A 12,863-nucleotide genomic window follows, 5' to 3' on the forward strand; every position below is an offset into this window, starting at 1 on the left:
GCCAGAGCCAGTCTACCTTAGAGTGGCAAAAGGCGCTCTCCTCCTGGGTGTCACTGTGGGCGCAGGATCCTGGGCCGGATGGGTCCCCTTTGGTGCAATGCACCTGCCTCGGGGCTCTTCCTGGTTTCTGAGGAGTCCTGCACGGACCCTCCATGGACAGAGCCAGTCTACCTTAGAGGGCAAAAGGCGCTCTCCTCCTGGGTGTCACTGTGGGCGCAGGATCCATAGCTGTCAACCTTCCCTTTTTTTTGGGGGGGGGGGGAATTCCCTTATTCCAGCGCCATGTCCCGCTGGTATCCCAGATTCTTAGACCTCCCCTAGACTGTCCCTGGGACCGGGGAGGCTGCTGCTCCCTTGTCCGCTCTGGCCCTCCTGACTGGAGCCCTGGCCCCCGAGGCCGGACACTGCACCCCCTCCAGGCCCCCCCGCCCTTTCTTCCGCCCCGCCCATCCCGGGGGGGGAAGGGGCTCCTCTTTCTCCTTCTCGCCAGGCCAGGCAAGGGTTAAGAGCAGCTGAGCCGCACGCCTAGAGAGGACAGGAAGTGACGGAGGCGGGTCTTCCGTATCCCCTCCCCGGCCCCCTCTTGTCTCCTCCGGTGAGTCTCCTCTCTGGTCTCGGGGTCCCGGGGTGCAGGGGGTCCTATGGGGGGGGGCTCCTGCAGGGAGGGGCAGGCAGGGCTTGGCAAAGGGGGGGGCGAGGGGGTTTCTCCAGCTGGGGGTCCCCAGACTACAACTCCCACCATCCCTGAGCCCTGGCCTGGCTAGCGGGGGGTGATGGGAGTTGTAGTCCAGCCACATCTGGGGCCCCAGCAGGAGAAAGGCAGGTCCAGAGGCTGGACTGAGGACCCCGCGGGGCCCTTCCAGCTCCGCCAGGAAACGGAAAACTGCAGCCCAGACCTCAAGGCTCAGATCTGCCTCCCCCAGACCGAGGAGGAAGCCTTGGGGACTCGGAGGGGACCCAGAGGACATCTAGTCCTGCTCTTGAGTCCTTTAGTCGTGCCCGCCTCTTGGTGACCCCCTGGACCAGAGCAGGCCAGGCCCTCCTGTCTTCCACTGCCTCCCTCATGCTGGTACCTTCGAGAACACTGTCCCACCATCTCGTCCTCTGTTGTCCCCTTCTCCTTGTGCCCTCCATCTTTCCCAACATCAGGGTCTCTTCCAGGGAGTCTTCTCTTCTCATGAGGTGGCCAAAGTCTTGGAGCCTCAGCTTCAGGATCTGTCCTTCCAGTGAGCACTCTGCAATGAAATGGAAAACTGCAGCCCAGACATAAATCGCAGGTCTTTCCCCAAATGCTCAGATCTGCATCCCCCAGACTGAAGAGGAAGCCTCTCACTTTTCTTTCCTGTTGGCACTGCCTGCATTTGGGCCTTCAATATTTCACCTTTGAGAAGCTCCCATTTCTTTCAGTATTTCAGAACATAGGATCTCACCCAGTATCTCCTTAAGCCTTCTTAAATTGCCCGCCTTAAAGTGAATTCCTGACTACACTCAGCTTGCCTTTCCCTCTGTCTCAGGGGAGGACATGATCACTTCCTCCCAGGTTTCCCAGTACTTCCACTTGGTTGATCAGTTCCCATCTGTTGTTGAGGACTAGGTCCAAGACAGATGATCCCCTTCTTGTTTCTTCCACCTTCTGGGTCATGAAATTGTCAGTGAGGCAATTCTCCATGGTCGCTTTCCTTAGACCAGGGCTAGACGCTTCCTTCTCTTTCCTCTTCCTTTTTTCCTGTTAATGAAGGTTCAGAGTCAGGGCAGTGGTGCAGTCCAGCCCTGGTTCCTAGCAAGACTCATCCACGCTTCCTCAGGAAACATTTCTCTTCTCCTGACCATGTATCAGTCTGATAACAGACCAATATGTTTGCTTTGTAGGATTTGCTAGCACCTCTAAATCGGACCATCAGAACTTGGCAGAAGACGAAAGGATTCCTTCCGATCTCTTGGAGGCTTCATGAGAGCCCAGATGGATGAGCAAGACTCAGCTGGCCCTGAAGCAGGAGGAGGCCCTGCCCTCCAAACTGGGAGCAGTGGGGGATTATGGGAAAACTCAGTGCAGAAGATCCCGGGTGAGGAGGACACCCTCTGCTCAGAGGTGGAGAGCCAGCAGTTGAGGCAGTCCGGCTCTCAGGAGGCCAAAGGACCCCGAGAGGCTTGCGGCCGACTCCACCACCTTGACTGTCGGTGGCTGAAGCCAGAAAGTCATACGAAAGCTCAGATGTTGGACCTGGTGATCTTGGAGCAGTTCCTGGCTGTCCTTCCGCTGGAGATGGAGAGCTGGGTGAGGGAATGTGGAGCAGAGACCAGTTCCCAGGCTGTAGCCCTGGCCGAAGGTTTCCTCCTGAGTCAGGCAGAGGAGAGGAAGCAGGCAGAGCAGCAGGTGAGAGAGACTTTCCTCTGGAAACTCCCAAGGGGCTCCAAGCAAGACAGGGAGCCTTCCAAGATGCTCTCCTAACGGCTCGCCCTCTTTGGAGAAGCAAGGCATGAGATCTGCTCCCCTAAAGTGTTTGCGCCGATCATTCCTTTTCTAACCCTTCTCCCCATTCTCTGTTTTGAACCCTTGTTACTCTTTCAGGGAAAGGATCTCTTTGCGGAAATGGGCCTGGATTCCTGTGAGGCAGAGAAGACTCCGTTGGACGCCAGAGGGAGGCCACTGGGTAAGGAGGAACTTGTCTTTCTTCTCCTTCTGTGGATCTTGAAACTAATCTTTGGGTTCTGTTCATCTTTAGGGGGGGAGGCACTTGGGGCCAAGAGCCCAAAGGAGGGCAGATGTATTTTGAAGAACACAAATTTGAAATGGGTACAATGTCAAAATGCACTCAACAAGCAAGACCTTTTCCATGACACATCTATGGCCCTTATCTCTAAGTGCTGGACCTCTAGTTACAGGTAGGTAGCCGTGTTGGTCAGCTGTAGTTGAAACAATATAAAAAAAATCATTCTAGTAGCACCTCATAGACTAATTAAGTTTGTTATTGGTATGAGCTTTCGTGTGCATGCAAACTACTTCAGATACACTGAAACAGAAGTCTCTTTCAGCCGCCTGTTTCAGTGTGTCTGAAGAAGTGAGAGACGCAGGAGCTGATGGCTTCCCTTTGACTTTTGTCTCTCGCAGGTGACCGAAGGATGCCCCCCAGACCTCCTCATCCATCTTTTCATGAGAACGGAGGAGAAGCAGCAGCTGTGGAAACAGATCTGGTATGGGGAAAGAGCTTTGTGGGGAAAGAGTCAGAGGAGTGGGGCAGCCAGGGAGCCTCTGGGCCGGAAAGAATTTCTCCTCCTCTTGGCTTCTGTCATAGCCTCTGTCCTGAACAAAGATGGACAATGCCATTCAGGAAGGTTTATGTGCTGACAGGAATGAACAGCCATCTCTCCTTAACTGGGCTTCGGAATGTCACTTTTATTACTATGATTTATCAGTAGCTGCAGTTATATTTCTATATTGAACTAATCAGGCTTCTAAGCAGCTGAGAAGCCATAGCAAACAGTGGCCGGGATTCACCTCAGCAGCCCCATCAGCTGAAGAAGGGGAATCCCCTCCTCCCCCACTCTGTGCCCCCATGAGCCCCTTGAAGTTGGCTGTAGGGCAGAGGGAGGGTCCCATCGCCCCCCCAAGCATCGCACAGCGGGAGTAGAGAAGGGAGCGTTCTGTCTGCCAAACAGGAATACTTCCACAGACAGAATAATTTGAAGAACAGCATGCGGAGTTCCACCCATTCACACAAAGATTGATACCCATCATTAGAATGCACAGTAAAATAAATCATTGAAATGCTAGAATAGGCATCCAGACCTAAAACGTGCAGCCAAATAATCCCATTGTAACAACACAACAATTAGCGCACAAAAAACAACTGAGCAATGTATAGTGGATAATCTTTGTGCTGTCTCAGAAGAGGACCTTTTTCCTTTTCCTTCAGGGTCCTCTGTGCTTTGAAGATGTCGCTGTGTATTTCACAGAGGAGGAGTGGGCGTTGCTGGATCCTGACCAGAGAGCTCTGCATAAGGAAGTCATGGAGGAGAATCGTAGGATTGTGGACTCTCTCAGTAAGGATTCCTGCTGGACTATATGTTTTGAAATACACCCACCCACCCAAACCCACCCACCCCTACCTCCACCTGTGAGAATCCCGCAATATTTTGAGGGCGCTTGACAGCATCTGGGATTCTCCTTCCCCCATCTCACCTTGAATCTACTGTTCTGTCTGCAAATATTCTTGCCCCACATATGCCTTTTTAAAGCATGACCAGGCTGCTCTGAGCTGTCCAGACCTTCTTGAATGTAACCTTCCATGTGTTGGCAGAAGAATTAGCAGCTTCTGTGAGGTTTTCTGTTTTTGCTTCGGTGGCTTTCTGGTTCACCAAAGAGACAACTGACCTTGCAGATGGGGCAGATTCCACGATTAGGTCAAACAAAATCCACCCTGGAAGATCCCAGGCTGTTTGAATCTCAGGTTCCCATCAATCTGTGCGTCAAGGAGAGTCAACAAAGGCAGTGAACCTTGTAGTAAGGCCTTAGATCTAACTCCCTTCCGTTCTTCATCTATCACAAACTTTAATTAGCAGTCTTCCATAATTTGGGGCTCTATTTCTTCCTGAGGCTCTAATCGGTTTCTCTCTTTGATGCAGGTGGTGATGGATTGGAAATTATGAACAAGGGGAACCGTGACAACATTCACACAGTGGGGAAGTTGTATAAATATTTGGAGTGTGGAGAGAGTTATAGTCTGAGCTCCCATTCTACTTCCCATAAAATATATCCTGTTGGGAAAAATCATCGGAACTTGGAAGATAGTAAGACATTTCGTCAGAAGACATTTCGCACTTTCCATAAACAAATTCATACAGGGGAGAAACTCCATCAATGTTTGGAATGTGGGAAGAGCTTCAGTTACAGGCATGTGCTCAAGGACCATCAAAGAATTCATACAGGGGAGAAACCCCATCAGTGCTTAGAATGTGGGAAGAGGTTCAGTTGCAAAAATAGTCTCACTTCCCATCAAAGAATTCATACAGGAGAGAAACCATATCAGTGCTTGGAATGTGGAAAGAATTTTAGTCGGAAGGATTACCTTACTTCACATGAAATAATTCACAAAGGGGAGAAACCCCACCAGTGTTTGGAATGTGGGAAGAGCTTCAAACTGAAGAGACATCTCACTTATCATCAAACAATTCACAGCCGGGAGAGACCATATCAGTGCTTGGAGTGTGGTAAGAGCTTCAGTTGGAAGGACCATCTCATATCCCATCAAAGTATTCATACAGGGGAGAAACCATATCAGTGCTTGGAATGTGGAAAGAGCTTCAGGCAGAAAGCTAAGCTCACAGATCATCAAAGAATTCATACAGGGGAGAAACCATACAAGTGCTTGGAATGTGGAAAGAGCTTCAGGCAGAAAGTTCAGCTCACAGATCATCAAAGAAATCATACAGGGGAGAAACCATATCAGTGCTTGGAATGTGGAAAGAATTTTAGTCGGAAGGGTACCCTTACTTCACATGAAAGAATTCACCGAGTGGAGAAACCATATAAATGCTTTGAATGTGGAAGGGGCTTCATTAAGGGCTGCCAGCTCACTTCCCATCAAAGAATTCATACAGGGGAGGAACTATATCAGTGCTTGGAATGTGAAAAGAGCTTCACTTGTAAGAATAGTCTCACTTCCCATCAAAGAATTCATACAGGGGGGAGACCATATCAGTGCTTGGAATGTGGAAAGAGCTTTAGGCACAAAAATAGTCTCACTTCCCATCAAAGAATTCATACAGGGGAGAAGCCATATCAATGCTTGGAATGTGGAAAGAGCTTCAGTCAGAAGGTTACCCTTACTTCCCATCAAACAATTCACTGTGAGAAGAGACCATATCAGTGCTTGGAATGTGGAAAGAGCTTCAAATGGAAGACAAGTCTCACTTACCATCAAGGAACTCACAGCAAGGAGAATCATGGTATTTGAAGATGGGTCTCCTATCCCCTCTCAATCTCCTCTTTTGCAGACTAAGCCTACCCAGCTCCTTCTATCGTTCCTTAAAAGGCTTGGTTTCCAAATGCTTGATTATATTGGTCACCCTTCTCTGCACAGATTCCAACTTCTCAATATCCTCCTTTGATTGTGACATCCAGAATTGAGCACAGGACTCCAGGTGTGGTCTGACCAAGGCAGAAGGGAACATAGTCTTACTTCCCATGACCTGGACATTAGACGCCTGTTGAGATAGCCTAAAATAGCATTAGCTTATTTTGCTACGGACTCACCTTGTTGACTCATGTTAAGCTTTTGGTGTCCTAAGACCCTTAGATCCTTTTCACATGTGCTGCCGGCAAGTGTGATGTTTCCCATAGAATCATATTTTATTTTATTTTTAAATAAATTTTATTAACCGGCCAATCACTTCAAATCAAACCACATCACATAAATTCCAAATTACAGAGCCGAATTTTTTAAATTTTGTTGGGGGGTCCCATACTTCCAGATCCGAGGAAGAATTCTGATCTAATCATTCCTTCTGCATTAATGTCCAAATCAGTCCAAATCAGTCCAAATAGATGTTCAAACAGTCCAAACATATATTCATATCTTGCTGTTTCCACATCACTCTTAATCAAATATTTTCTCTTTGTCCTTTATGGTCTCTTCTCATGGTCTCCTTAAGCCGATAAACACCAATAATACTCCTGCGTAGGTTTCCCGTCGTAAATCCTCAATTCCAGTTAGTTCCCATAAATCGTCACCTTCGGAGATAAGATCACTTTTTCCCTCGTAAATTTATAGCTCTGTCGTACCTAAAGCCTCTTTGAGGGGTCTCTCCCACGATGTAAACACACTCTCTTCCACCTCCCAGGCTGATTCCTCCGACAGAGCTTCCTAAGATGGCGTCGACGACATTTTTAACTGCATCAGAAGCAAAGCTCTTATACATTCCACAGTCTTCTAAAACATGCTTTGGTTCGAAAGTTTATCTCCACACAGCCTTAGATTCACAGCTTAAGTCCTTAAAACCTCATTTCTGGCTTTTGACTCCTGAAGGGAGGGGATTCTTGGGGTATCACTTAGTAAAAGAAAATGTTTTCCCCCCTCCCCCATCAGTCATTTGCCATACCGTATCTTGACGTATCTTCTCATAATTTAAAACTTGCTTTTCCAGAGACCTCTTCTGTTGCAGTCTTCACTCACTCCTCCTCATTTCATGAAGTATGTGCATTCCTTCGTGCCAAATTGTTTCCTTTGAAGTTCTTGCAGCTAGTGGCGCAGGTCAGAGACAGCGTCCAGGAGTGCCGAGATCCCACAGGAGGGTTTTTGTGCCTAATGCCCCCATCCCCCTTCCCCCTCAAATATTTGGGGGTGGTATCGGGCACAGCAGGCATATGGCCCCACTCACCGACCTGAGTGGGTAGGGAGGCTAATTACTCCCAACATAGCCTCCAAATTACCTCCTGTGGGTCGGAGAGATAATAATAATAATAATAATAATAATAATAATAATAATAATAATAATAATAATAATTTATTATTTGTACCCCGCCCATCTGGCTGGGTTTCCCCAGCCACTCTGGGCGGCTTCCATAGAAACCAAAAATACAGTAAAATATCACAGATTTAAAACTTCCCTGATCAGGGCTCCCTTAAGATGTCTTCTGAATGTCAGGTAGTTATTTATCGCTTTGACATCTGATGGGAGGGCTTTCCACAGGGCGGGCGCCACTACCGAGAAGGCCCTCTGCCTGGTTCCCTGTAGCTTTGCTTCTCGCAGTGAGGGAACCGCCAGAAGGCCCTCGGCGCTGGACCTCAATGTTATTGTCAGCCATCTTCCTATGCGCCCCCTAGTGGCCCCCCGTTTCCCATAGAATTGTAGAGGTCTAATGGCCTTAGTGGACCTCAAGCTGAACATGAGTCAACCGTCTGATGGCATCCAGCATGGAATGTGTGCCTCCGTTTTTCAGCATTTTTAGTAGTCTAGCAGTCTCTGCTCTTTTTGCCTTCCCTGGGAGGAAGGTGGAGTGGATGTCTGAAACTCAATGTCAAACTGAAACTCACTTCCGGTCAGCGCCGGTGATCTAATGGCGGATTCCCTCTGAGCTCCGGAGGGAATCGGCTTCGCGGAGCTGGGTCCTGCCGCTGCAGTGAACCGGAGATCCGAAGAAATCACAGGCGGTGAAGCCTGTGAACGTGGAGGCTCGGCGGGCTCCATTTGCGCCCCCCCCACTGCGAAGGAGCCTTTTTAAAGGCTTTGGAACGGAACGGGGGAGAGCGGCGTGGGGCTGAGAGCTGTTTACCAACTCCGCGGAGTGAAGCCGCACGACCAGGGTCGGAGAGCGCTGATTTCTTCTCTGGGCAATTGGACTTCAAAGTAACTACCCGTGAGTAGGTGTAAATGCACCATTTGGAAGAAAATTTATTGTCAATTTGGCCGAAACGGGAAAGGTAAAAACAGGAAGTCTGCCTTTCCGGACTGCAAATAGATCAAAGCAAAGAGACTGCAAAGCTGTAACTTTGAAAGAAGTCTTTTTAAAAGCTTCAAATCCAACACCAAAATGGAGATTCCCCCTCTGTTTGCAGGCACAGAGGGGGGAAATTTGAGAAATACTTGTTCTGCAAGAAAGGAGGGAAGGAAAGGTATTTCTGCTGCCTTTGAGACCTGGGAACGGACTGCTTATGTTAGGGAAGCCGAACAGTGGGATGAATTGTTACCACTTTAAGGGGCAAGAACTGTGATTCAATTCTGCAAAAGATACAGTGTTCCAAAACTGTTTTAAGAAAGAAGGTAACTTTTAACGACTTTGTTTGTGGCTTTTAAGGGATTCTGGGGGCATATTTAAGACTTTATCAGTTTTAAAAGTTGCAAAGCGAAGCTGGAACTGTGTCGCCCAAGAGGAGACTATGTTGCAATAACAACTAAGCCACCAAGCAATTGAACAGTGGAAAATTCCTCTTCAAAATAAATTCTTCCAGGCGTGAGAGTGACCTTGGGCTGCATGTGAGAGTGTTATGGCAGATGACAAAGGAAAGATAGAGCTGCCACAGGAAAAAACTACCAGGTCTGGTAGACAATACAAGATTGACACTGCACATCAGAGAAGGGCCTCAACATCCGGAACAGCAGGTACAGTAGGGGCTGCAGCTGCACAAGTAAAATCAAAGACTATGTCATCTGAAGAGCTATTGGCTCAAGCATTTGGCAAGATTGACGCATCTTTGGAAAAATTAGCTAAACAGGTTGCAGAGACAAATAAACAAGTAGCTGAAGCCTCAGCAAAAAATTGATTTGAATACCACAAGTATAAATGAATTGGGAAATAAGGTGAATTCTAATACACAGTCTATCGAGAAATTATTGGAGGAATCGGCCTCAACTCGAAAGTTAGCAGAGGAAGCTAAGGAAATTGCCACCGCTGTTCAAGAGAAGATACCACCGGTATATAAGAAATTAGAAGAGCATGACCTGACACTGTCTATGATAGAATTACAAAGAAAGGAGAGGAATTTAAGAATTAGGGGAGTCCCAGAAAGTGAGAAAGACAATCTGGTAGACTTCCTTACAAAGGAACTAACTGACTTTTGGCAACAGGACCTGGGGAATGAAGAACTTAAGATAGTGAGTGTATTTAGGCTTGGTAAAAGACAAGGAAAGAACAAAGCAAGAGATTGTTTGATCACTTTAAGAACAAAAGAAGAAAGAGATAAAATTTTAAATTTGCACTATCAAAGAACACTGGAAATTCAAGATTCATTTGTGGAGATTTTCAAGGATATACCCAAACATATCTTGGACATAAGGGCCTACTACAGAGATTTGGTTGTTCTACTGAGAATAAATAAAATACTCTTCAGGTGGGAATTTCCCCAAGGTCTGTCTTTCAAATATAGAGGAAAGAAAATAAGAATAAGGACAGTAACTGATGAAGACAAGTTTTTGAAGGACCACGAGGAGGATCTACAGAAGGAAGTGGAGTCTGGTGAGGAGCCATCAGCACCAGGAAAAGGAATCTTAGACATAGCAAACTTAACATTTGGACTCCTCGGCCCAGGGAAAGATAAACCACTGACAGAAGAACAACAACAACTTGGTGCAGTAGGAGGAAAAACTAAGTAATTCATTATGGCGTTGCAACTTTTAAGCTGGAATTGTAATGGACTGAATTCCTCTCGAAAGAGAAAAGGTGTTTTTCATATTTTAAGAAAAGAACAATTGGACTTGATATGTCTACAGGAAACACACGTAATGAGACTGCACAGGAAATTACTTATTAATAAGAGATTGGGACAAGAGTTTATTTCATCTGATAAGGTTAAAAAGAGAGGAGTGGTGATATATGCAAAGGAGAAACTTTTACCGAAATTAATTTTTAAAGATGAACAAGGAAGATATTTGGCAATTGAAATTCAACTTCAAGGAGAGAAATTTTTGATTGTAGGGGTGTATGCACCGAACGAGGGGAAATCTGAATTTTTTTAAGAAGCTGCACGAGACTCTTATGGACTTTAATATAATCCTGATGGGAGATTTGAATGGAGTTGTATCTACAAACATGGACAAGGCACAAAAACAGGTAGTCACCAAAGATGGTAGACTACCAAAAACGTTCTTTGAAATGACTGACAATATGGACTTGATTGACATCTGGAGAACTAAGAACCCCCTGGGGAGAGAGGGAACTTTTTTCTCTGAAGCCAAGATGACGTGGACTAGAATTGATCAAATTTGGATTACTAGAGGAATGGCACCAAAGAGAAAAAAAAGTGGAAATCTGCCCAAAAACTTGCTCTGACCATAATGCTGTTAAGATGGAGATGAAGCAAACAACAACCAGCACCTTTAGATGGAGGATGAATGACACCCTATTTAGAGATGAAGAAGTATACAAGAAGGCCCAAAAAACTTTGAGAGACTATTTTGAAATAAATATGCCAACAAATGTTGAAAAAAGAGTGATCTGGGACGCAAGTAAAGCTGTAATGAGAGGATTTCTGATACAACAGAATGCAATAAAGAAGAGAAGTCGAAATGAGAAAAGATAAAATTTTAGAGAAAATTAAAGAAGGTGAGAAAAAATTGAGAGTAAAGCCAAATTAGCAGGAGATTTTGAGAGAAATAAAACTTTGCCAAGTACAATATATGGAGCTGATGAATCAGGAAATAGAATGGAAAATAAAACAAATGAGGCAGAAGACATTTGAATCAGCGAACAAATGTGGGAAGTTATTGGCTTGGCAATTGAAAAAAAGACAGAAATTAAATACCATTACAAATTTGGAAGTAGAAGGAAAAGACATACATAATCCAAATGAAATAAGAAATTGCTTCCAGAAGTACTTTAGACAATTATACGCACAAGGGCCACAGAGTGAAACAGACATTGACTGTTTTTTGAAGACAAATGGATTACAAAAAATTTCACAAGAAAGTAAATTATTGTTGAACTGTAAAATTTCAGACCAGGAGATTGAAGGTGCCATTCAAAATATGCAATTAGGCAAGTCTCCAGGACCGGATGGACTGACCTCCAGATATTACAGATCTTTGAAGGACTGGTTAATACAACCCTTGAAGGAAGTCTGCAATGAAATTTTGGAGGGGAAAAGGGCACCTGAAACGTGGAAAGAGGCTTATATTACACTTATACCCAAAACAGAGACTGAAAAGACTCAACTTAAGAACTACCGTCCCATATCCTTATTAAATGTGGATTACAAAATCTTTGCTGATATTTTAGCTAAGAGGTTGAAAAAAGTACTGATTGAAGAGATTCATAAGGACCAAGCGGGCTTTCTACCGGGAAGACATCTGTCGGATAATCTGAGGAATGTAATTGACATTTTGGAAAAGCTAGAAGTGAATATAAACACTAAAGCAGTTTTGATATTTGTGGATGCGGAGAAAGCCTTTGACAATATTTCTTGGAGTTTTATGAAAAAGAACCTACAGGGGATGGGGGTAGGCCAAGGTTTTGAGAACGGTATAGATGCAATATATTCTGAACAAAAGGCTAAGTTAATTGTAAATAATGTGGTTACGGAACAATTTAAGATAGAAAAAGGGACACGACAGGGGTGCCCAATTTCCCCACTGCTTTTTATATCGGTTCTGGAGGTCCTGCTGAATATGATTAGAAGGGACCGGTTGGTTAAAGGTATACAGGTCGGAGCTAAACTGTACAAATTGAGAGCATTTGCAGATGACCTAGTTTTGACGCTACAAGAACCAGAATCTAGTACTAAAAGAGTATTAGAATTAATTCAAGAATTTGGTCAGGTGGCAGGATTTAAATTGAACAAATCAAAAACTAAGGTTCTAGAGAAAAACTTAACATTGACTGAAAGAGAGAAGTTTCAGAATGAAACAGGCTTAACTGTTGTGATGAAAGTGAAATACCTGGGGATTAACATGAGAGCCAAAAATGGGAATTTGTTTAAAGATAACTATGAAAAATGTTGGTTGGAAGTGAAAAAGGACTTAGAAATATGGTCAAATCTGAAGCTTTCCTTGTTGGGTCGAATTGCAGCTATAAAGATGAATGTATTGCCTAGAATGTTGTTTTTGTTTCAAACACTGCAAATTGTGGACAAGATGGACTGTTTCAGGAAGTGGCAGAAAGACATTTCTAAATTTGTCTGGCAGGGCAAGAAGCCCAGGATAAAATTTAAGATATTAACTGATGCAAAAGAAAGGGGTGGATTTGCCCTGCCAGATTTCAAACTTTATTATGAATCAGCAGCGTTTTGCTGGCTGAAAGATTGGCTGCTTCTTGAGAACACAGACATTTTGGATTTAGAAGGCTTTAATAATGTTTTTGGATGGCATGCATATTTGTGGTATGACAAGGTTAAAGCACACAAAGCATTTAAAAATCATATTGTCAGGAGAGC

General features: G+C 45.1%; 1 protein-coding gene across 2 annotated transcripts in view; it reads left to right on the forward strand.

Moving 5' to 3' along the window:
- The first annotated feature begins 497 nt into the window (after positions 1-497).
- LOC309529362 (uncharacterized protein) overlaps positions 498-12,863 on the forward strand; it is a 38,129-nt gene continuing 25,763 nt past the window's right edge. The window contains exons 1-3 of one of the 2 annotated variants that reach the window (XM_082217390.1): positions 498-595; positions 1,870-2,374; positions 2,570-2,651. In XM_082217390.1, the coding sequence (XP_082073516.1) occupies positions 1,949-2,374; positions 2,570-2,651 (508 nt within the window). In that variant the 5' untranslated portion in view covers positions 498-595; positions 1,870-1,948. Of the gene's footprint in view, positions 596-663; positions 1,345-1,869; positions 2,375-2,569; positions 2,652-12,863 lie in introns of those variants that run through there. The other variant, XM_082217391.1, reaches the window with a different exon arrangement.

This window comes from Podarcis vaucheri (assembly GCF_965113315.1).
Source record: "Podarcis vaucheri genome assembly, chromosome: 3".
NCBI classification, from domain to species: Eukaryota; Metazoa; Chordata; class Lepidosauria; order Squamata; family Lacertidae; genus Podarcis; species Podarcis vaucheri.